Source organism: Urocitellus parryii, chromosome 1 (assembly GCF_045843805.1).
Source record: "Urocitellus parryii isolate mUroPar1 chromosome 1, mUroPar1.hap1, whole genome shotgun sequence".
In the NCBI taxonomy this organism is placed as follows: domain Eukaryota; kingdom Metazoa; phylum Chordata; class Mammalia; order Rodentia; family Sciuridae; genus Urocitellus; species Urocitellus parryii.
The window spans coordinates 82,940,088-82,965,192 of NC_135531.1; the positions used below are offsets into that span (position 1 = coordinate 82,940,088).

At 31.6% G+C, this 25,105-nt stretch overlaps 1 protein-coding gene across 1 annotated transcript in view; it reads right to left on the reverse strand.

Moving 5' to 3' along the window:
* Positions 1-550: 550 nt before the first annotated feature.
* Slco4c1 (solute carrier organic anion transporter family member 4C1) overlaps positions 551-25,105 on the reverse strand; it is a 54,185-nt gene continuing 29,630 nt past the window's right edge. Inside the window, exons 4-13 of the mRNA XM_026395046.1 lie at positions 23,297-23,393; positions 20,744-20,865; positions 18,971-19,089; positions 17,465-17,609; positions 16,718-16,913; positions 10,371-10,524; positions 7,944-8,134; positions 4,057-4,121; positions 2,036-2,173; positions 551-711 (exon numbers count right to left, since the gene is read on the reverse strand). Of these exons, the coding sequence (XP_026250831.1) occupies positions 551-711; positions 2,036-2,173; positions 4,057-4,121; positions 7,944-8,134; positions 10,371-10,524; positions 16,718-16,913; positions 17,465-17,609; positions 18,971-19,089; positions 20,744-20,865; positions 23,297-23,393 (1,388 nt within the window). The remainder of the gene's footprint in view (positions 712-2,035; positions 2,174-4,056; positions 4,122-7,943; positions 8,135-10,370; positions 10,525-16,717; positions 16,914-17,464; positions 17,610-18,970; positions 19,090-20,743; positions 20,866-23,296; positions 23,394-25,105) is intronic.

The following is a 25,105-nucleotide window of genomic DNA, read 5'->3' on the forward strand; positions in this document are numbered from 1 at the left end:
TATATTCTAAATAGTTCAATAACTTAACTTTAGTAAAATAAAGATCAGATTAATATATGTAATTTAAAAACAAATTACATTGTAAAGCTGCCTTTAAATTCATGGACTTTCACAATTCCAAGAAACAATAACATAACAATGATTAGTTTAAATTTCTACATTACAAGTTTCCCAAATACGTTTAGATTATTAGAGACAAAAATGCAACAAGTTGTAAACAAAATAAAAACTTTTCATCATGCTGTTTTTTAAATATGGATTTTAAACTAATTTTTAGCTATTTTTCTTGTTATTGGTTGGAGATTTCATACCTAGACAGTGAAAAATAAGTGAGCCTGTGTGTGTTTTGAGGCTTTGGTTGGCTTTGAAGGCACAGGTCTGTTTCTTGTATGAAAATCAAGAGTCCATACATATACAACAAACACATGTGATTATAAACCATCAGTGTTTAAAATACCATTGACTATACTCGGTAGATAATGCTGCCGTGGCACTGTGTGTTCTTAGAAATGGAGGTCAATTTTCCAACTGTCAAATAATCTTTTCCTCTTCACCCTTCATTTCCTGCTTTGTTGAGATCCCTTTCTACTACAACCGTTGTCACAACTGCATTCTGATTTTGAAATGACACATCTGTGTTCAGTGGTGGTGGTTTATACAAAAAGATTGCAAATCCATTGAAGAAAATGGTGATAACTTTACAGGTAACAGCTAAATAGAAAAATAAAAATTAATTATGTATTTGGCCCTTCAGTTAAATATACAGTAATTATTGTATCCATGGTCATAATTGCATATTCTTGTCAAGTAAGTGTTGTGTGGGATTAAGTAAATCCATGTTCTATTTATAAATTTAACACACTATCATATCTTAAGAAATTCATAAGTAACCAAGTGACTGTGATAAAATAAAATAGCCTATATCATCCTTAAACTTGAATGAGTTGCAGGTGTTTCGTATTCAAATGGAAAAAAAAAAAAACCCTTTGGAGTTCTTAGGAGAACTCTTCTACATAAATATATCACATTTACTACTTAACCAAATTTACCCTGCTGTATTACCTAAAAATATGAAACATTAAGATTTACTTCACAAACTGATCTGTTTTCAAAGAACTCTGGTTTTGAAATCAATGAGGCAAAGAAAAACTAGCTCCAACCACAATACTAAGCATTTAATAAGTGCCAGTAGAATAAATTAAATGTGATCTTGCCATGTAGTTTTTCTAGAAGCTGATTGCTTTTTACTAATCATTACTATTTTTTTTAAATGTATATTTGAAAATCAGGAATGCTCATTGATACAACCATTACTATATTTGTGGAAAGAGGAGCTACATAGATATACAAATATATTAAACACTTCTCTATTTTTAAATATTCTAATTACATGAGTTATTTTTGAAATTTAAATTTTAAATTTATCATACTACTACACATTACATGTGCTACTCTACTTCCTTAATCTTAACTTTCATTTGCTATTTAATCAAAATATCACAGACCATAAAAGGTGAATAGGGTTAAGCATCAAGACTAACCTTATAAACTATAATATCATGAGCTTTGTAATGTTTTGAACAACCAATAAAAAAAATTAAAAAATAATAAAATGCTATAAACAGTAAAAAAAAAAACTATAAAAAATTTCTTACAACATGTCTCAGAACCAAAGGACACTTCCCTACAGCAGGTCTATGTTTTCCAAAGCCTGAACACCTAGATGACCATCATTCTCAGAATTTATCTTTAGCTTTTGGGTAAACTCCCATAAAAAGTGTGAAAAAAATTAAAAAAGAAAATTATACGATGTGTGAAATAATGAAAGTTAAAATTATACTTTCTAGTTAAGACTGAGCCTTGAAGACTGTCTTCAAAGATTCTCATTACATGGTGTAGCAAATGATTTCTGCTCAGGACTCCAGGATTGTCCATCAGTTTACACTGAACTTTCCATAACTCCTATGACTTACGGAACCAAAAATGAGATTTTTTTACTTCACATTTACTCTAAAGTTTTCAAGAAGTCACTTACCTATACCTACTAGCATATGAGCCATCTTTATGTTATCATAAATCCAGCAAGCACCTTTAATTCCACATTGATTAATATCCCAGAGAATACATGTGCTGTCGATCGTGACACCAAATATAATTGGTCCAGGTATTGTGCCTAGAAGAATTATAAGCAAAATACAAAAGGGTAAAGGTTACAGTTTGCAATCACAAGTTTTTAATATATATAGCTATACGTATATTTATATACATAAAAATGGGCACAAGACTGTCAATGAGAAAGTTAATCATTTCATGTACAAGGCAAAAAGACAGATAAAATACTTTAAAATAAATATATTTAATTATATATTTGTAATCAGTTCAAAAATACTAACAGAAATCTTAAGCATATATTATATTAAAATTTAACTTAGTAAAGAGTTTAATTCATTGTTTTTATAATTTAATGAATATGCCTTTGAAATTAGCTATTATAGATTTTAAAAATCAAAATGCTTACTCATAATATAAAAGTAAGTCTGTTGAATTATATAATATATATAATACATGTGTTGTGTATACAAGTTAATATGAATTTGTATGAGTACACACATGTATGTAACATGTTAATAAACATAAGTATTTCTTACACACACACACATGCACACACACACACATTATTGGAGCCAACCAACAATAGGTTGAAAATATTTTTTAAAAAATTCATCTATACTGAACACGTGCAGACTGTTTTTCTTTGTCACTATTCCTTAAACAATATAGTATAACAGTTGTATTGATACATAGCACTTACATTGTTTATGTATTATAAGAAATTTAGAGATGATTGAACTATATGTATTTGCATATTTTTATGTGGTGCTAAGCATCTAAGCCAGTGCCTCACACATGCTAGGCAACTGCTTTGCCACTGAGCTATAGCCCCATTTCAGATTGACCTATATGGAAAAACAGGATATGCCTAAATTATATACAAATACTAAGCCATTTTACATTAGGGACTTGAGCATCCAGTGATTTTGGTACCTGCAGGGGTTTGGAACAAACCCTCCAGTGACACTCTGAGATGACTATAGTCAAGACACTTCCAATTGTTACAAGTCAAATGTCAGATTTCCAGTAGTACTTCTTAGAAAAAAACAGGCTATATCTGGTCTGTGCTTTCATGACATGTAGCATGATAGAGTCAAAAATACACTTGATTGGGGCTGGGGTTGTAACTCAGTGGTAGAGTGCATTCCTAGCATGTGTGAAGCACAGGGTTCAATTCTCAGCACCACATATAAAAAAAATAAAAAATAAAAAAGTCTATCAACAACTGAAATTTTATATATATATATATGTGTGTGCAATTGACTGCAAAGGATCATTTTCCTGATCTCATTTCCATTATTAATTGTGTAACTATGGACAAAACCCTGAATTCTTCAGAAACTTAATTTACTCATGAGAAAAATAAGAAATTTGTTTTAGGTAATCTCTAATGTTCTTTTTTATTTTTATTTTAATAAATTATCACAATATTATGTTTATTATATTTCTTTTTTATTCTTTTTACATCTGCAAATTCCCATATCTAAAAACTTAGAAAATTCTCTAGAATATATTATTTCTTCCACTGGTTCTTAGTTTGTAAAAATGTTTACACCACTGTTGCTACTGACATATTTTAACTCATTAATTTTTACTGTTAATGCATCATAACAGTGTCACAAATAAAGATAAAAGCAGGGATAAATTAAATTGTGTATTAAAGATTTTATTTTATATTCTAAGTAAATTTGATACACCTTATAAAGTTATACTTGCAACATGATTGGAAACAACCATAACAAATTGGGTAAGTGAAAAGTTGTCATGTTATCATGCGGTATATAATTAATGTTACATCCTGAGTATTGGAAAATAGCTTTCTTAAATGACAATTATATAGTTTTCCTCTTTATTTTAATTATTTTCTTGTCATATACCATATAGAAATATATTCATAAAATCAATGAAACAAAATAGCCAACAATTACCAATGAAATGACATACCTAATAACCGAAGTAACATGAACTGTATTCCTAATGCTAGAGATCGTTGATTTTGATTAACACACCTGGAAATATTAAATGCAAGTGAGACCAAAAAAAAGGTTATATAGAATAATCACTCTTCGAACAAGTTCATATCTATATCAGTTTAACATTTTGATAAAAAAGTAAATGTGCATATAAATAAACAGGTTATTTAAAAGATCTTATAGTTTATTCATTCTGGGATTATAAAAGAAGAAAAGTTTTATCAGAATTAAATAACACCAAAAAACATCACCAGACCCTATGAATTTTAACAAAGGTAAAGGAGAAGAGTCATGTTTAAATGTTCCCTCTACACCTATAGCTAGCATCATAATTAATGGTGAGAAACTGGAAGCCTTTCCTTTGAGATAGGAATATAATACCACAATTTCTGTTTATCACAGTATTTGAATTCCTGACCAAAGTTCTTAGGTAAGAAAAAGAAATAAAAGGCATAAAAAACGGGAATAAAAAATTAAAACTGTCTTTTTACAGATGATTTATATTAATTATTTATATGTGTGTGAAAATATATATATTTATACTAATTATTTATATGTGTGTGAAAATATATATATATATTCTTAAAGACTCCACCAAAAATATTAGACTTAACAAATGAATTTAGTAAAATTCTGGGACTGATACAATAACAATAAACTATTCAAAAACTAAACTAGGTAAATCTAAGTAATCAATCCCATTTACAATTGCATAAAAATATGTAGGAATAATAGTAATCAAAGGAGTATAGTTTGTGCACTAAAAATATTTTAAAAAATAATGAAAGAAATTGAGGAAGACAAAAATAAATGGAAAAGCATCCTATGCTCATGGATTAGAAAAATTAATATTGTTAAAATATATCTACTACTCAAAGTATTCTACAGTTTCAATATAATTCCTATCAAAATGCCAATAGCATCTTTCACAAAAACAGAAAACATAATTCTAATATTCATATAGAAAGATTCAGAATAGTTAAATCAATCTTGAACAAAAAGAACAAAGCTTAAGGCATCATATCAACCAATTTCAAAGTATAGTACAAAGATATATAAATGAAAAAATATGATTCTGGCATACAAGATACACACACACACACACACACACACACACACACACACACACACCACCCACCAATAGAACAGAATAGGAAGCCACAAAGTAAATCTATATAATTGACCTTTGACAGAGGTATCAAGAACATACTATGGGTAATTAAGATTTTCTTCAATAAATTGCATTGTGAAAACTAAATATTCCCATGAAAAAAGAATGAAATTGGATCCTTAACTTGTACTATAAGTAAAATCAATTCAAAATGGATTAAAGACTTAACCACAAGACATGAATATTTAAAACTTAAGCAAAAAAGTAGCATATAACAGTACACTTACTTAGCATTAGTCTAGTCAGTGATTTTTTAAATGTATAAAACCAAAAGCATAGGCACAAAAGCAAAAATAGATAAATGAGATTACATCAAACTAAAATGTTTCTACACTGCAAAGGACACAATCATCAAAGTGAAAAGATAACCTATAGAATTGAATAAAATATCTGCAAACCATACATTACATGAGGGGTTAGCATCCAAAGGAAATCAGATACTAAAATAACAAAATAGCTAGAAAAAGAATCCAATTCAAAAAATAACCAAAATATAGTTTTGCAAGGAATATATGCTAATGGTCAACAAGAATATGAAAAAAAGTCTCAACATAAGAAATCATCAGGGAAATGTACATCAAAATCAGAATTAAATAAACTCACACCTATTGGTGTAAATATTATAAAAAATATATAATGGATAACGAATATTGGCAAGGATTTAGAGAAAAGGCAAACATAGCATACTATTAGAAAGAATGAACACTGGTATGGTCATTATGAAAGGTAGTATACAGAGGGTCCTCAAAAATTAAAATTAGCATGTGATTGCATATGAAAGGGAATGAAATAAGTATATCCAAGAGTGTTCATTGCAGTATTCCCAATAGCTAAGATATGGATTCAACCTAAGTAAATGGATAAATAAAATGTGACAGATGATTCTATTCAGCCTTATAAAGCGAAGGAAATCTTGCTATTTGTTATAATATGAAGAAACTTGAAGATATGCTAATGGAAATAAATAAGATAAAGACAAAATACTACATGATATCATTCATATGTGGATATTTTTAAAAAACCACAACTTCACATAAGTATAGGGAACAATTAATGATTGGCAGAAGCTGAGGGTGAGGAAATGGGGTGATGTTAGTCAAAGGGTAAAATGTTTCAATTACTCAGGGCAAGTTCTGGAGATGGGATGCACAGCATGGGGACTGCACTTAATAATACTGTGTTGTATGCTTGAAATATGTTAAGAGTAGATGGCAGTGCTGGGATTGTAGCTCAGTGGTACAGCACTTGCCTCAATGAGGCAAGTGTGAGCCACTAGGTTTGATCCTCCGCAGCACATAAAAATAAATAAGATAGATAGATATTGTGTCCATCTACAGCAAAAAAAAAAATTCAAAAAAGTAGATGGCAAACGTTCTCACCACACACACAAATGATAATTATGTAAGATGATATATATATGTATGTGTGTGTGTGTGTGTGTTTGATTGTGATAATCATTTCAGTGTATATATATTTTAAAATATTGTATTACACACCTTAAATATATTCAAATTTCATTTGCCAATTAAATCAAATAAATCTGGAATTTAAAAAAATAAACTAAAATTTATACAAAAAAAATGCTGAGTTTTTATTATCATTTTTAAGTTGCAAGCACGTAATTCTTATTCCTTTTCTAACTTTGATACAGAAATCATGCCTATGGAATAGGGTATATATCTGAGACAGATTCAGGTATGAATCTGAAGCTCCATTTGAATCAACAATAATTCTTCAAGTCATAAGTGTCAAACATTAAAGAGACACAATGTTGATCACAAAAAGAAAATCAGATGAAAGATAAAAGACAACCACCAGACTTTTAAAACAAGTAGTTGAAAGTAATTTCTATAATTTTTCAAAAAAAATTAAAAGCATTTTCCTCTTCTCTAAATACTTCCAGTTTTCATGTTGTGTAGTATTAACCACTTAATGTTTTCAGAATAGAATCCAGAAACATTTTTTCATCAAAAAATACATGAGGGAGCCGGAGTTGTGGCTCAGTGGTAGAGCGCCTGCCTGGCATGTGTGAGGCCCTGATTTCGACCCTCAGCACTGCATATAAATAAATAAAAGATCCACTGAAAACTAAAAAAATGTTTTTAAAAATACATGAAAAGGTAGCAAGTGACTATTATGAAACAAAATGTTGAAACGAGAAAATCTACAGCTTGCTAGGAAAAAATACAGAAAGGCTGGTGAGTCCAAGGTAGGGCAGGTAGGAAATAGTTTTGTAAAGCTCAATATGGAAAAAAAAGGAACAATTGAAAGCATAAAAAACAAACAGCCAGGTGACAGCCAGCTCCTTATTGAAGCCCTGTCTCCAGGAAGATTTACTTTCAGAGCACCTCATGTTTAAGGCAGAATGCATGTCATTTCTAATTCTGGTTTACAAGGAGTGCTCTTCATTTCCATGATGCCCAAATTGAATTGAATGTATCTTCAGCTCACACAAAAAGAAGCTTTATAAAAACAGGCAGAGAAAAACCAAGTACATCCCAGGTAGTCAAAGTTAAGATGCTTTTGCACAATCTGATTTAAACTCCATAAATCTGGGGATCCGTGAGGTTACTTTTCCAATGCCACAGAATTAATGAGTTTGCAAGGGCTGAAGTTGCCACGGAGTCTATTTTTCTTTTAACTCAACATGTTGCCTCAGAAAATGCAGATTCACAACTGATACATACCTTAATATGGACACAGTTATTGGAGTACCAGCCATAAAGGTAAAAATAATTGCAACAAAGAAAATGCCAAGAAATATGGGCAAGTTTGCACAGTGACTTTCACATTTTCCTGCTTTAGCTTCAAAACCAAAATTATCTGCCATAGGTGTTATTTCTGCTTTCCTTTCAATACAGGAACAGTTGTAATATACCTGAAAAAGTTAGATATAAAACACTGTATTTATTCTGAAAATAGATTGTTATCATTGTAAATAAGCTGATCTCTTTAGACTTGGCAAAACTTTGCATTCTGTCTTAATCCATATACAATAAATAATGATGAGAAAGAGTAATTAACCCTAAAAAATTAAGTAGAAACAAAACATACATTTGCAGTAGAATCATCTGTAGTTTGACTTGTGTCATTACTTCAATTTGTAAATTACTATTGTCTCATGACTTACAAAACAAATTGATAGCAGTTATGTGATCTCACACACTTTAGGTTTTCATTAGACCATAATTGTTTAAATAACTTTATTCTTTTCCACTACAGAAAGCGAAGACTATAGTAACAATCTTATTATCTGCAATAGTTTAACAGCAAACACTAGAATTGTGACAAGTGCCATACTAATATTAATTAACACATCCTAAGGATTTGGAAAAAACAACTTGCTTCTTTTAACTATAACCTTCTAACTGTAATTTTTTGAACTTATTGGAATTACTTTAGTGCAAGTAAACTATCCTTCCTAACACAGTAGGTTGATGACAACAAAACAATAGACATGACAATATCATCATCCTACAGACTATTTTACATATACACTTAGTATGTATATAAATATACTTATGCATATAATGATAATATGAAATATTAAAAGCTAGCATGATCAAAAAAATCACATGGTTTTCCTTTGTAGAAAAAATAATTCAGATAAGTAAAAAGTTGGTTAGGCTATGCATGATGGTGCTCAGGACCATCTGTAGAAGGATCACAAGTAGAAGGATCACAAGTCTGAGGCCAGCCTCAACAATTAACCAAGACACTGTCTCATAATAAAAAGGGCTGGGGATATAGCTCAGAGGTAAAGCATCACCAGCTATAATCTCCAGGACCACAAAAGGCAACTTAAGAAATAGATAAACAAATAAAATAAAAAATAAAAAGTTGGTTAGCCACAATTTTTTCTTAAAAGCATTTTAAATCTGAACTGCATTCCTACTATAAATCTTTTAACACAGATGAGACCTCCAAAACTAATACATACTAAGCAATTAGATGTATCAAATAATAAAGTAATTCATTTAAAATTGTAAGAGGGTAAACTGAAAACAGGATTTTGTATTATGTTAAAAACTTCACAGCTCTCTTACATAAAATACACATTTGCCCATGAAGTCTGTTTTTGTAGTTGTTTTGTATACCTATAAAATATAAGATGAATATTGTTGTGAGAAAATGTGCATATGTATTTATTACTTTTTTAAGCATTTTCATATTTATTTTTTATTTTTATTTTGTCTTTTTTGCATTTTGCCTATTTAAGCTATTCCATAAGAACAAATTCTTGTGAATCAATGGCTAGTGATGTGGACTTGCTGAACATAAAAATCCAAGACAAAGACAATATTTGGAAGTCAAAATAATTTGCTCTAACTATACAATATCCAGAAGGCAATTTTCTGTGTAAGGAGGTAATCATCTTATTACTTGGTCAAAAATACAAATGCAAATTAACCATATCAAAATCATCAACAGTACTCCTACTATGCTCTGGGTGTTAGATTTTTCATCAGCATTTCCTTAAGCAGGATGGTATTTTTGTCTGTACATTTTTAGTTATGCATTTAAAATCTAATAATTTAACTCTTTAATATTTATATGTAAGAAAATGCTACCTACTTATCCACCTCTCAAAGGAATAGCTACCTGCCAAGTAGTTCTGATTCTAAGGTATCCACCAAGGTCACCTGTGGAATTTGATTCTTTTTAACTGATACAAACACCTGGTTTTCTTAAGGTGTTTTGAAACTAAAGCAGTTCCAGATATCTACTTGATTTGAAGAAAAATAAACCTCTGGGGATTAAATTCTTAAATTTCTTCTGAAGTCTTTTAAATTTTCTATAGCTACTTCTTACAAATGAACATATACTGTACATGATTCACACACATACACTCACACATGTTGGTTTGGGAAGAAATTGGAAGTCTTTCTAACAACATAAGTGATGTTACAAAAATATATGTGAATAATTGCCAAATTGATATTTCAACAAGAACCACTTGAGTCATAAAGGAAGAAGGGTGTTTATCATCAGCAGGTTTGGGTTTTTTTAATGGAGGAGGGACAGGAAGATAAAGCAACTCCACTATAGGATCAAAAGAACTATCATAAATGCACACATTGCCTCATTAAAGATAAAGTAGCAGACACACTTACCTTTGTTTTCTTATCTGAAACAGAATTTGAACAACCTGCAAAGCATGGAGAAAAATACTGGACTCCATCTACTCCACAGAGTGGATAATAATAGGATCGTGAACAGCTACAATTGCTATTACAAGGGGCTGTCAATTTTCCCAGTTCTCCTGTTCTGTAATAAGAAAAGACAAAAGATCAAATTCTCTATGTCATAACTTTTTAAAAATTTGTTTCATTTTAGTTACACATGACAGTACAATGATCTTGACATATCATACATTTGAATCATATGGGGTATAATTTCTCATTTTTCTGAGTATGTCATAACTTTTTTGTGATACTAAGGTTTGAACCCAGGGCACTCTATCACTGAGGTACATTCTCAGCACCACCCCCCTTTATTATTATTTTTTTTTTTGAGACACAGTTTCCCTAAGTTGCCCAGGTTGGTCTTGGCCTCTAAGGTCACTGGGATTTCAGTTGTGCACTACCACACTCAGCTCTAGGTTTTGACTTTTAAAGACAAGTTCAGAGCATTGTCATATCTTCACATTCAGTCATTTATTCATTCACTGAGCACAGGATTACTGACCATATAACACAAAATTTCCACCTTTGCACATATGCTTACTTTCTTGTGATGCAGAAGCAGTAAAAATAATAGTTTTATAATGCCTGCCAGTGAAGAAGAACAAGAACAAGAACAAGAAGAAGAAGAAGAGGAGGAGGAGGAGGAGGCAGCAGCAAATCAGAATAAGCAAAGAAAGCAGATTTTTATTCTGGTGATAGACAATGATTGTGTAGACTGGTTCTGTGAATTGTGGGATGTTAAGCAGCATTCCCAAACTCCAGCTACCAGATGTCTGTCAATAGTGTTTTCCTTAGTTTTGAAAGCCAAAAAGTCTCCAGACATTTGCCAAATGTCCCCAGGTATTATGTTCCCAGAATTTTTATCCAAAAAGGATGAATAAAATCATGTCATTCAATATATTCAATTTACCAATGGGAAAACTGAGGCCTTTAAAGATTAGGTTACTCTTCTGTATTTGCCAAATATACTTTTCCTGATCCCTAGGTCTAGTGTCATTTTAAAAAGGCTTACAGAAAGCAATATCTTTCATGATATAATGAGTTACTTTAATCAAAGATGCTTCCCCAATGCATCATTCATTCATTCAACCATACATATTGAACAAGTGTTAGGACCTATGCAAGGTAATGGGAATCCAAAGCAATATAAGATAGTCCCTGCCCTTAGAGACTTCAGGGTCTAGGAATACAGTAAAACATTTTTTACAATTGCATACAATTTTTTTACAATTGTAAAAGACAATTGCATAGTAACATGTTGAGTATGGTTAGATATTTGCAAAGTGCATTCTAGAAGAACCAGAGACAGTCACCTAACACTAGCCAGAGTTTGGAGGAGAGATACTGGAGGAGCTACTGCCTGAGATGAGTCTTAAAGGATGAGTAAGATATAGCTAGGCAATGAGGTGGTGGTGGTGGGGGGAGGGTTCAGAAAAAGCTGGCACAAAGGCATAGTAGTGAGAAACAGCAACCTGTGGATGTGGAAAAATATAAATGGTGTCTGAAGTCAAGAGTGAGAGGAAATGTACTTGGAGAGGAATTAGGGACCAGATTAATTAGGCTTTTCATGGGCCTTGTTACAAATAATACACTTTAACCTACTGGCAAAAGATAATAAGTATTTTTGGGAGGTGGGGGTACTGGGGATTGAACTCAGGGGCACTCAACCACTGAGCCACATCTCCAGCCCTATTTTGTATTTTCTTTAGAGACAGGGTCTCACTAAGTTGCTTAGCACCTCGTTTTTGCTAAGGCTGTCTTTGAACTCACAATCTTCCTGCCTCATCCTCCCAAACTGCTGAGATTACAGGCATGTGCCACCACACCGGCCAATAATAAGTATTTTTATAACAAAAATGACATTGCAGAAGTTCATTTTCAAAAAGTAATCCTAGAGGTTGTGCAGAGTATGGACTTGAAGAAAGGAGATCAACTAGAAGACCCTAGACAACAGGTGATGACTATACAAAGTAGAACTGTTATTTTAAGATAAAAAACATGATTACATATAACTATTATTTTGACTGTCTTCCCCCCAGAAAGAGATAATCCTATGTGCAAAGACAGATATTTCATTTTTTCTTTCAGTGGTCATATGTTGAATGAAAAAATAAATGAATGGCAAGATATGGAAATGCTCTGATTTGTTCATTAAAAGTTTATAACTTTTAAATCAACCAAAAAATATTGAAAAAAATCACAACTTTTAATGAACATAGATAATTTGATCTTTTGTCTTATTTACAGTACAGGAAAACTGGGAAACAGCCCCTCGGAATGCCAATTATAACTGTGATTCTATTGTATTTTAAATATAAGAAAATGTGCAGGAAATAGGTTGGAGAAAAATTTTAGTTGTGCAGCCAGTAAGATCTGATAATTTGTTAACTGATTGAAGATTGAAGGATGGAAAAGTCAAAGGTGACTCCCAGTGGTGCAATAAAAAAGGAAAATCAGTTTTGAAAAATAGGTAACAAGTATGGTTGTATATGTACAGAGATTAAGAGTATCAAATTTGGTAAAGAACATAGCCGGAAGCTAGAAATCTTAAAATCTATTTGCATACAGATGTAGCTAAAACCAGGAGCCTTGATAAAACCAGCCAAGTAGAGCCTTGTGAGAAGAGCTTAAGGTATAGGGCGCCCACCTGCTAATGACTGTGCAGTGAGCTCCAACTTTGCACTAAACTACCAAAGTGGTAGCAATACATCTAAAAGTGTTTCTAAAATGCACTTACCAGATATCTAACCAAAAAACCAGGGCCAGAGGTGAAAAGGGAGAAAAACAGAAAGGGAGAATGATGAATCCGTGCCACCTTGAAGCTAAGCTAACTCTTTCACACTGGAAATCAAACAGTAAATGAATTAGCATATCCAAGTACTAGCTGATAATATTGCTAAGCTGAAAAATGGCATTTTGGTAAGTAGAGAATGAGAGGTTCATGAAGGAGATAGATTAAGGAGAAAGGTAGAAAACACACCATAAACAAGTGCATGGGAAGTGTGAAGGAAAGTGTTGTCAAAAGAGTAGATTATGTCACTCTGCCTGGAGTCTCTCCTTAGTCTAACCTATTCTACATGCTGTTGCCAGGTTTATGATTTTTATTGACAAACACAAACATTACCACCTCAACTCACAAAAAATTTCCAGCATAAATATTGAGAGAGGACTACAGAGAAACTAACCCTTCACCTTCAGAAATAGCCTTAATACAATAATTTTCAAATTTAAATTTTCTAATATATAATTCTCATGTTATTTATAAATAATTACTGAGAATACACAAAGTATAAGATAGAATTATGAAAACTACAGTGCATAGAATGTACATTTTATTATGAAGAGTAGGTCACTTTAGCCTCCCTATTTTATAAAGATTTATTTTGTAAGGTAAGGGAGAAACTATTAGTAGAAAAATAGTAAGAGTTTGCCAAGTATATGGTTTATATGCATGTACCATTAGAATTAATTTTAAATATTTTACTTTAAATATTTTAATGTTTTAAAAATAGGCATGTTAATCACAAGTAGTAGAATTTAAACACTAAGTTTTTATTTAAATTCAAACTATCACTCTAAAATTATGCCTCTACAATAGGCAAGTAATTCCCTGAAACTATAGCAATAATAGTTATGCCTTTTTCAAGAGCTATTTCATAAGCAAAGAAAATGTAGCTATGGATATATTCAGAAAAAATATTGTATGTACTTACTGTGGAATATCATATTTTATAAGGTTTTAAATACAAAATGAAACACAAATCACCATCACCAGCACTAATTACCAAATTAAGACACAAGGATTTTATCAAATGTCAAGGCAATATAAAAATGTTAGAAAATTGTATGTGGCAGAGTAAAGATTCTCTGCACCTCTATACTAGAAACTGCATCCTCACAACCTTTCTCTTCCTCCCTGAAGTGGTACTTTTTGAGCTTCTTGATTTGCTCTTTCCTTTTTCTTATACTCATGTTTCTTGGATGAGGCTATTTTGACTAAGTGGTCATGACATAAACATTTTAATGTGCAGGTATAGAAGCTAAAATTAAGAATTGGGGGGCACAGGGAAAAATAATCAGACATTGTCACACCTACTTTGTGACATCAAGCCCTATCTCTATTTATATCTCTCTATACACACATACATAAACATGGGTGAATGTGTGTTTGTGTATGACACTAACTTTCAGGGTTTTTTGCACCACCAAGAGATGTGCATATATATTAATCACTATCTTTATGTTCCAGATTTTGATATACCTTGATAATCAGTCCCTATATCCTCCTCAAACTCAAATAACACACCTTGACTTTTTTACTGATTATGCTAAGGAAAGCTCACCTGGTAGTAACGCTTGTGCAGAACAGAAAAATATAAAGTGAATTCATATCTATCTTGTTACTTGGAATAATAAACTATTTAAAATTTTGTTTTTCTAAAAAGAATATGGAAAAAAGGTGCTTTGTTGTGATAAGTTTGTGTAAAGTTTATAAGGATGTAAGTCAGGTCTACACAACTTACTTCTACCTACTTTTCAACATTCCTAGATATTTTTCTAATATTTCTAGACATATAACATAAGAAGCCCCATTTAAACTGATCCTTGAATCTAGCCTTCACTTTTTACAGCATTTACACCTCTATCTTCCCCTCTTCTCTAACCTATCAATCTCAAAATTCTTGCATCTCTAACTGATTTAAACTCAGTTTTTTATATGGCCATGAACTCATTCTGAATCTAATCAAATCAAGTAGAAAGCTCTCCTTTTGATTTACATAGCACTTTGTACATCCTCAATGAATTAAGTCATTGTTCATTCACTATTGTGCTTTCAAACCTCTCCTTTAGAATAAGGATATTGCAGAGCAAGCATTCAACAAGTGTTGTATACATGTTATGGAGCTTAACCAAACACTACTTTAGAACACTGGGCATCACACTGATGTGAAGGAATGATAGACATGCGAATAACAACTACAAATCATGATTATTGGTATTGACAAACTTTCCAAACAAATTACAATTCATTTTACCATCTGAAATGCTGAATAACACAGAATTATGGTGTCCTGGACCTGGAGTACCACCTCCCTCAACAGCCTCATGCACATCTAATGAAATAATTAAAGCACTACTGTGAACTACAAAATGCACTGCTGTGCAATGCCTCCTGCCTGATCACCCTCTCGTGTCTTAGGATTTCAAAGAAAGATAAATAAGGCAAAGAAAGAAAGGCAAATAGTCAAACTGGTTAGAGGTAGAAACACATTTATAGCACAGATTAGCAAATTGCATATTTCTCTACAATACACATAGATTTCTAAGTAGACACAACAATGGTATACCTGGGACTAGCCTCATTTTAATCTTTTATTTTATTTTCGACCCAACTATTAAGAAAATTTAATAATATGGAATAATCTTAATTTAAAAAAATTAACGGGAAAATAAAATGTGAAATTCTACCCACATTGTTATCTTAGTTTGTTTTCTTGTTGCTATGACAAAATACCTTAGTCTGGGTAATTTACAAAGAATATAAATTTATTTGGCTCATAGTTCTGGAGGCCAAGAAGTCCAAGGACACAGTGCCACTATCTGCTCAGTATTTGGTAAGGGCCTTCTTGCTATATCAGAGCATGGTAGAGGATATCATAAAGCAAGACAGAGAAAGAAAGCCGGCTTGAGGTCTCTCTTCCTCTTCTTATAAAGCCATTAACATCATCAGGGAGGTTGTACTTAGATACTTCCTCATATTCTAAGTATCTTCTAAAGACCTTACCTCCAAATACTATTGACTGGCCTGGGGATATAGCTCAGTTGGTAAAGTGCTTGCTTTGTGTGCACAAGGCCCTCGATCTCCAGCACCACAAAAAAAAAAAAAAAAAAAAATACTATTGCCCTATAAAGATGGAAATTATTTCAACACATATACATTTGGGGAACACATTCACATGGTAGGTGTGAATCTCTTAATCAAATATTGTGTTGTATTAGTCTTTGTAACCCTGAGGCAGGTATAGTGCCCACCCAGTATATGGTATTTCCTTCTTAAAAGCTCTTTGAACAAACGCAATTTATTTAAAGATGATATCAATTATTCAGACTAAAAGTAAAACAAAAAATTCCACATGCTCTTTCATAGAAATAAAAAGCCTTCTAAGTAAAAAAAAAAAGTCAATTAATTATAATTTAAGAATGCATATACTTGTAAATGCATACATAGTTTGCTACTCTGATAGTAATATAAAAAAGCATTGAAATATATTTACCCATTATATGATTCAGACACACCAGCAAATGGCTCATTTTCACATTTGGCATAAATAAATATAAGACTCAGCACAAGTGCAACTCCAGATGTGAACAATGCAAATTTCATTGTATTTTTACATGTCATTTTGAACTTTGAAACAAGAACACCTCCTAAAATCTGACCAAGAGCAGCTCCAGGAATCAAAACAGCTCCTAAGGAGAAAAAAGGCAAGAGAGAAAACACAGGAATACTGAGTAAATCAAACTGACAACTGGGAAAAAGTAAAAAGCAAGCTACAATATGGTTTAACATACAGAAGTTTTCAGCCAACATAAAAATACCGCATAAATGAAAGTTGTTTTATTAAGTAAGGGTTTAGTAAAATTAACTGTTGAACATGAAGATATTCTCTTTAGCCTGATAGAATTGTCTATCTCAGGTTCATACAATGAATTGTCATAAAATCAGAAACTTTTATCCAAACAAGTATAAAGTGTAGAGGCTGAGGTTGTGGTAGAGCGCTTGTCTCACACGTGTGAGGCACTGGGTTCGATCCTCAGCACCACATAAAAATAAATAAACAAAATAAAAGTATTGTGTTCATTTACAACTAAAAAACAGAAAAAGAAATTGAAAATTTTTAAGTATAAAGTGTAAATTTCAAGGTGCAAGATATTCAAAATTATATATTATCCTACTGAAAATGAGCTGCTGTGGTAAAGTAAAATTATTAGATTAAGTTAGGACAAAGAAAAAGTTTTACCTCCAAGGGTAGCTGCAAAGCTGGATGACAGTCCAAATTGATTTTCTATAAATTTAGGTAAAAATGTTGCAAATCCAGTAGTAACTAAGGCTTCTGAAGAAGTTGATAAAACTAAACACATAAAGACAGTATTCCTCATCAAATTCTAAAGAAAAAAAATACAGTTCACCAAATGAATAACTAAGATTATACTGCAAAGTGCAGCATTAAAATGGTAGCATTGTGAAATATCAAAACTTTCAATAAACACAATATTAGCCTGTAAAATTACAGCATTCTCTCCAGTATCAAAATATAACTAAGGATAATTAATAGATTTACATATGTATTAATGAGAAAATGGGTAGGTGAAGCATCTAGAGAATTACAGAGACTTCATCAGTGCCATGACCATGCCTTTATTACACTCAACAGGCTAGAGACAGAAGGTAGAAGCTCACTTGGAAAGGTTTCCTTACCCACACTTATTATTATAGATGCATGTACTATAAATCCACTTATTTGATTTTTAATTGTGTTTTGAATTCTTATGTCCACTAAACAAAAACCTTGAGACTATGAGCACAGATGAGATTGGTCTCTAAGGATCATAATGACACTCAAAGAATAAGGAGTCTGAAATTTAGAATAAAGTTGAACAACTAAATATCTTTATTGCTGGAATGCTTCTAATCTTTATGCTTAAGCATTAACTAGAAATCAGATACATGAAAATTTTTGCAAATTAACACATAGAAAATCAACATCATACTAACCTGGAACTTCAACTGCAACACATTTACATAGAAAAGAACAAACAGTACCCAAAAACTACTGGAATTAAAGTGGAATGACCCTCAAAATATTCATTTAGTCAGAAATATTATTCAGACATTCAAGGATATTAGGTGGTATCCCATCCAAGGAAAAGCAGCAATAAAACTCCGTACTCATAGAGAACTGAATCAGTATAGGGATTTCTACACAGAAGGTATAAGGATAAAAAAAAAAATGGAAACCAATAATTCTTGAAAGTAGTGTAAATTATAATTTATAAAATAAGTTAAGGAAAATATATCAAACAGAACAGAGCTACTGTAAGAGAAAATAATAGTAGTTGGAATTAAGTTATGAACAAGCTTATAAGAATCTGCACATGTGGAGAGGAGACAAAAGGTGGCTGAGGGGAGAAGGAAAAGGCTTCAGTGACAAGTGATCAAGCACTGCATAAGGGAAATAAGAGGGGAAAATGGGCTAGTTAACAAAGGGGACCACAGATTATTGATATCACCAATAAAATAACTCATGCTTTTTCAGCTATTCTACTCTGGAATAGTTGTTCTCAAGGGGAAAAAAAACTAAATCTGAAGAGATGTTGATAAAAGGTAGAATTTCAGTAAATGAGCAAACAAAAATATACTACAAAAAGGTTTGTGTGTGTGTTTTACATATGAATTATGTACATGCAGATGAGGGATGGAAGGAAAGTAAGGGGAAAAAAGTGAAAGTGAAAACAGTTTATTTCACCTTCAGAGCAGCTGGGAAATCTTTAAAACTTTTTCCAAAATTCTCATCTGTGTGTTGCAAGGAACTACTCTTATTCTGATGAGTCTGGGAAATTTTTCCAGCTTGAATTTTTGCTGTACCTGGGGAAAAAATAGTAAACGTACTTGCTCTATCATCTCACTCACCATTTCAAAAAATGCTTACTTTTTAATTGACACAAACTTCCACAGCTATGTAAATTCTATAACAAAAGAGGACAGTTCCTCTCTGTCAATAAAATAGTACAAATATTTATGTCTGCGATGAGGCCGGCCCAAGAGCTAACTTTCATTACCACTACCTAAGGAAGTTCCAACAGTCTAAACATTAAAATGAGACAATTTTGCTCTCATCTCCTATACATGTTGTCTACATTTCAAATGTTTCTCTTTCTCATCCTTTATATACTAAAGTACATTATGGCTATTTTTCTTTCCTCTTTTTTTCTAAGACGCTTGGTAGATGAAAAATAATATTTACTATCACAATGTCCCTTTCATTTTTAATTTTATTATTTAATTTTGTACTGGAGATTGAAACCAAGTGCACTTCATCACTGAGTTATATCCCCCAGTCTTTTAAGTAAAAGTCTCACTAAGTTGCTGAACATCTACGTTGGTATGGCTGGTCTTGATTTTGCAATCCTCCTGCAAATTCCCAGCCTACCAAAGTAGCTGGTATTACAGACAAGTGCTACCAGGCCTGGCTTCATTTTTCAATAGTACTATGTGAATAAATCTGAGAAAATAGTCAACATATGAAATCATAAATTGGAGGACACCTGCAGTAAAAAGAAATCAATGAGTTCATCTACTTTTAATCTGTCAAGTTCTCTTTTGCCCATTTCCAAAAATTAATCATCTATCTTTTTGCAAATAACAATGGGAATCACTAAATATTCCCAACCTAGAGAAAAGTACTTCTATATACTTATTTCAGATACAGAAGCAAGATCTCAGAGGACAATGAACATTATTTTCTATTAAATTTTTCCTTTTAAATAAATGTCTAGTATTAAGATATGATAAAAATGAATGTATTACAATATGACTTCAATGATAATTGAAAAAAAATAAGCACTTGTAACCACAAATAATTAACATGAAGGATTTGAGGCAGAATGTTCCTTGAAATTAGTCATTAACAAGATACAAACTAAGAGTTTTAAAGATATTGTATCTTACAATATAATATAATAAAGCAGGACTCCAGATAAAAGATAAAAAACAAATTTAGTAAGTAGTAAGGAAATGAAAATAAATATATATATATATGTATATATATACATATATATATTAATGAGAAATACATGCATATTAAAATTGCATATTATATATATATTAATGAGAAATACATGCATATTAAAATTGCAAGTAAAAATTGTCTAAAATAAAGTTATGTATTCAAAAGTTTACATATGTACACAACTGAGATTCTATACAAAAGCAAAGTGGACAAATGTACAATCTTATTAGTCGTATAGAAAACAACATCTGGCTGGGCTCAGTGACTTTCACTTATAACCAGCAACTCTAGAGGTGGAGGTAGGAGGATGGCAAGTTCAAAGCTAGCCTCTGCAATTTAGTGAGACCCTAAGAAACTTAGTGAGATCCTGCCTCAATACACAAAAGAAAAGGACTGGGGGTTTAGCTCAATGGACAGGGCCCTGTGTTCGATCTCCTTACCAAAAAAAGAAAACTACATCCTTGCTAGAATTGGAAAAAAACATTCTGGTTTTAAAGAAAACTTTTTTACCTGGTAAATGTTTGGGGAAGCAAGAGAATGGTACTATCAAAGACCAAGCAATGAAGCAAGATATGAGAAATCCAATCCACCAAGCCCCCAACCATCGTGGATCATCCTCAGTGATACCAGAGCTAAACAAAAAAAAAAAAAAAAGAGGTAAAAGCCAAGTCAATGTTGTTAATTAAAACTCAGTTATGATAAGCATAGACTCGAAAATTAAAGAGAATCAAGTATGATATTATCATAATAACCAAATTTTTATTGATGCCTTTCTGATAATCAGACAATGGTAGCAGACATTAATAAGTTAAATGAATAATTATTTACAAAGTTTTTTAAAACAATAAATGTGACATAAAATTTTAAAATATTTAACAGTTAATAAGTATGATGGATATTTGAAAACATATATATAGAATTTCTGAGGATTCTTTATTAAACTATCACTGTTTTTACCCTCTACTATGTTAAAATTATTTAAAATTATTATATAATTATTTAAAATTAATTAAATGTATCTCACACAAAAAAATCACTGACCTATGTTGAAAGCCCACATTCAGGGCTTCACATTTGGCATTTACTTAAATTTAAACTCTTCTAAAGTGATTTGGAGTCACTGATATTTCCACACATGCATACTGTGTACCTTGATCCTATCCACCCACCCATCTTTACACTTATTCCCCTTGTCCGCTGGCACTCATCCCAAGTCCCTAGAAATCACTGTTCTACTTTCAAGTTGATTTTGTTTTTCAGTTTCCTCACATAAGAGAGAGCATGTGATAATTTTCTTCCAGTATCTGGCTTTTATTCTGTTACCATAATGTCATCCAATACCATTCATTTTGCTATAAGTGACAGAATTTTATTTTTCTTTATGGTTGAATAATATTCATATATATGTACTTATTTCTGATATATATGTGTACATACATTATATATGTATATGTAAACACGCACATCACATACACATAAATATATATGTGTATATATATTTTCTTATTTAATCCTGTCATATATGTGTGTGTGTGTGTGTGTGTGTATAAAATATTTTCACATGTCCATTTATCTGTACCTAGGTTGAATCCCTATCTTGGCTATTGAGAAGAGTGCAGTAACAAACATGGGTATGCAGAAATCTCTGATTTATGCTACATTCACTTCCTTTGTATATACACCCAAAGTAGCATAGCTGGATCATTTGGAAGCTCCATTTTTTCATTTTTGAGGAACCTCCATACTATTATTATCCATAGTGGCTATACAAATTTACATTCTCACCACAGTGTATAAGAGTTTCCTTTTTCTCCACATTCTTGCCAAATTATTTGTATAATAGCATTTCTAACTCAGATCATTTGCCATTCTTTAATTGAATAACTTGTGTTAAATTTTTGTGTTCCTAAGAAAAATCTGGATATTAACAATCCTAAATCAAATGAGTAACTAGCAAACATTTTCTACCATTCTGTAAAGTTGTCTGTTGTTTCCTCTTCTGTGTAGAAGCTTTTTCATTTGATGTAATCCAATTTGTCAATGTTTGCTTTTGTTCCGGAAATTTTGGGGTCCTACCCAAAAAATCATTTCTCAATCTGTATCCTGAAGTACTCTCCCTATATTTCCACTAGTAGTTTCAGAATTCTAGGTATTGCATCAAAATCTTTAAACCATTTTGAGGGTTTTTTCTTTGTTTTGTTTTAACTTATCACAGTCTATAAAAGGTTATACTAAGACTAAAAACTCTAGGGGAAAAAAAATCACATACGAAGGACCACATTTCCTTATTCATTGCTTATAATCAAGCAAAGGATTGTGCAGTTATGATTCCCAATGGTAAAATGAAAAAACAGATTCTCAGCAAAGGTCATTAATTTGTCTATTCAGGAAAAGGTAAAGACAGGTAATGTGGATTTTGCAATTAAAAGATCTACTTCAATAATGTTGTGGCTACTTACCAACCTGTAAGTATCAGCTGCTTTAAAGGATTATTGGGAAGATTAAGTAAGAAAACATGTAAGTTATGTTTATTGGAAACATTTGCTGTCTGGAATATAGTATAGGATAAATATTATATCATTATTATTATATTACCACGTTATTAAAATAGTGATCTCTATGACATTATAATTATAATTGTAATCTGTATGACATTATCAGAGCTACCAGAAAATTTATTCTGAGAATCAAAGCCCCATCAGATACTTCAGGCTAGCTGTCCCCAACTAAATCTACAGAAAACATGACTACTTTATATTGAATTGTTGATTTTGAACAATGCATGAAATCTTAGAAAAAAAATGTATTTCTAAAAATTTAACCACATAACCCTATTAAATATCCTTATTTATGAATAAATACATTATTACACCAAGAGATGGTATGGTATTTGTTTATGAAGCAATGCAGCCAGAATAAGATATCATATAAAAGTTGTATATGGTCAGTTTTGTGGCTTAAAAATCCCACGACATATTGAATAAGTACAGTGAAAATGATCTATAATGTTAGTATATTGAAATCAAATAGACTCAAATGAAATAAAAAGAGATATTGCCTTGCCTTTCTCCAATAGCAACATCAATGTACATGGTTAACAGTTGTCCTCCCAAAACATAGCCAATGGCTGGGCCTAAGATTGACATAGAATAGCCGATTCCTAGAAAGAAAGAAAAAAAACAGACATTGGAAAGAGCCAAATGTACAACTTTATTTACATCTCTAACAACAGTGAAAAAAGACAAATATTTTGCTATAGAAAAATATAACTAAGGAAGTCTACTTCAAAATTACAAAAAAAAATTCAATAAATATACCATTTGAATGGTATCATTTTATCAATAATTATGTTAAGGAATCTAAAATGTATGTCAGTAGAAAATCTGTCTAACTATAATAATTACAACAAGCCAAAATAATTGCAACTCCATGGAAAGTTAGATTACGTTCACTGGTGGCATAAGTAGCACATCTACTATTATTCTGTACTATGAATGATAATTAGTGTTTACAATTTCAGGAAATAAAACAATATGAAACAAGAAGTCTCCTTACTTTGCACCCACTTGGAGAGTATTTAAATTGCCATACAAAAGGATTTTGAAACTTCTATCTGCTGTTAATTCCATTTCTTAATAGACATTCATTAAACCTCTTGTTTTTAGACATTCTCTATTTTTAACTAGAGGCAAGATTTAATTGAACTTATTTGTGTCTATTATATATTTAACATTTTCCTGTGTATCAAAAAATTAACTGTATTACCAACTTACAGACTACTGATGGGTTTTTCATTCTTATACAAAAAAGAAGAGGAAACTTAGTTTTTACCTAAACTAAGTTTTTACCTAAACTAAGTACATCTCAATGGCAAAAAATGACTAATGTACTAAATCAAGTCTCCAAAATGAAGCTCATGGAAGATGATCTGAAAACATAATTTTTATCTATCTGCCAACTTCCTTAATTTATAATACAGCTGTATTTTAAAAAGTAAAAAATACTTTAGTAAAAATATTAAACTATATAATTCATAAGTAGTTGTGTACATATAAAGAATTCATACTCAAAAATACTTTATTAATAAAAGGGCATCTTAAAAATGCTAGAAATCAGTAATTTATAAATTCTTTTTTGTGGTGATCTTGTTTGCTTGTTTGTTTTGGTACCAGGGATTGAACTCAGGGGCACTCAACCATTGACTCACATCCCCAGCCTTATTTTGTATTTTATTTAGAGACAGGGTCTCACTGAGTTGCTTAGTGCCTCACCTTTGCTGAGGCTGGCTTTGAACTCATGATCATCCTGTCTCAGCCTCCCAAGCTGCTGGGATTACAGGCATGTGCCACTATGCCTAGCTTAGTGGTGATCTTTTAAAGAAATGATTACCAATTCAGTTAAACCAACAATTTTGTAAGGACATCTTAAAACTTTTGTAAAGCACACAGTTGCTATAGAAGTTTCCATATTACAGATGTACCTAGATCTGGGCATATGGATCAGTGATAAAATGGTTGTCTAACTGTACAAAGCTCCCAGGTTCAACTGCCAGCATTGGAGGCAAAAAAAAAAAAAAAGAAAAAAAATTAAAGGATGTGCCCAGGTAGAGTTAGTAGTCTGTCAGGGCCACACCGAACACACTGACTTTCAGTACTACAGCAATGAGTTTCTTATGATAGAATAAAAAACAATAAAGAGAAAATTCATATAAAAAATAATCAGGCAATAATTAGATGAAGCACCTTGCATAGTCTGGTTAGCTCTAGACTTCAGAGAAGGAATTTTACCTAGAATTAGTTCACAAAGGGGAAAAAAAAGCACTCATATAAAAGTGTTAATCCAAAATGAAAATTTAAGAGTTTCTACACACCC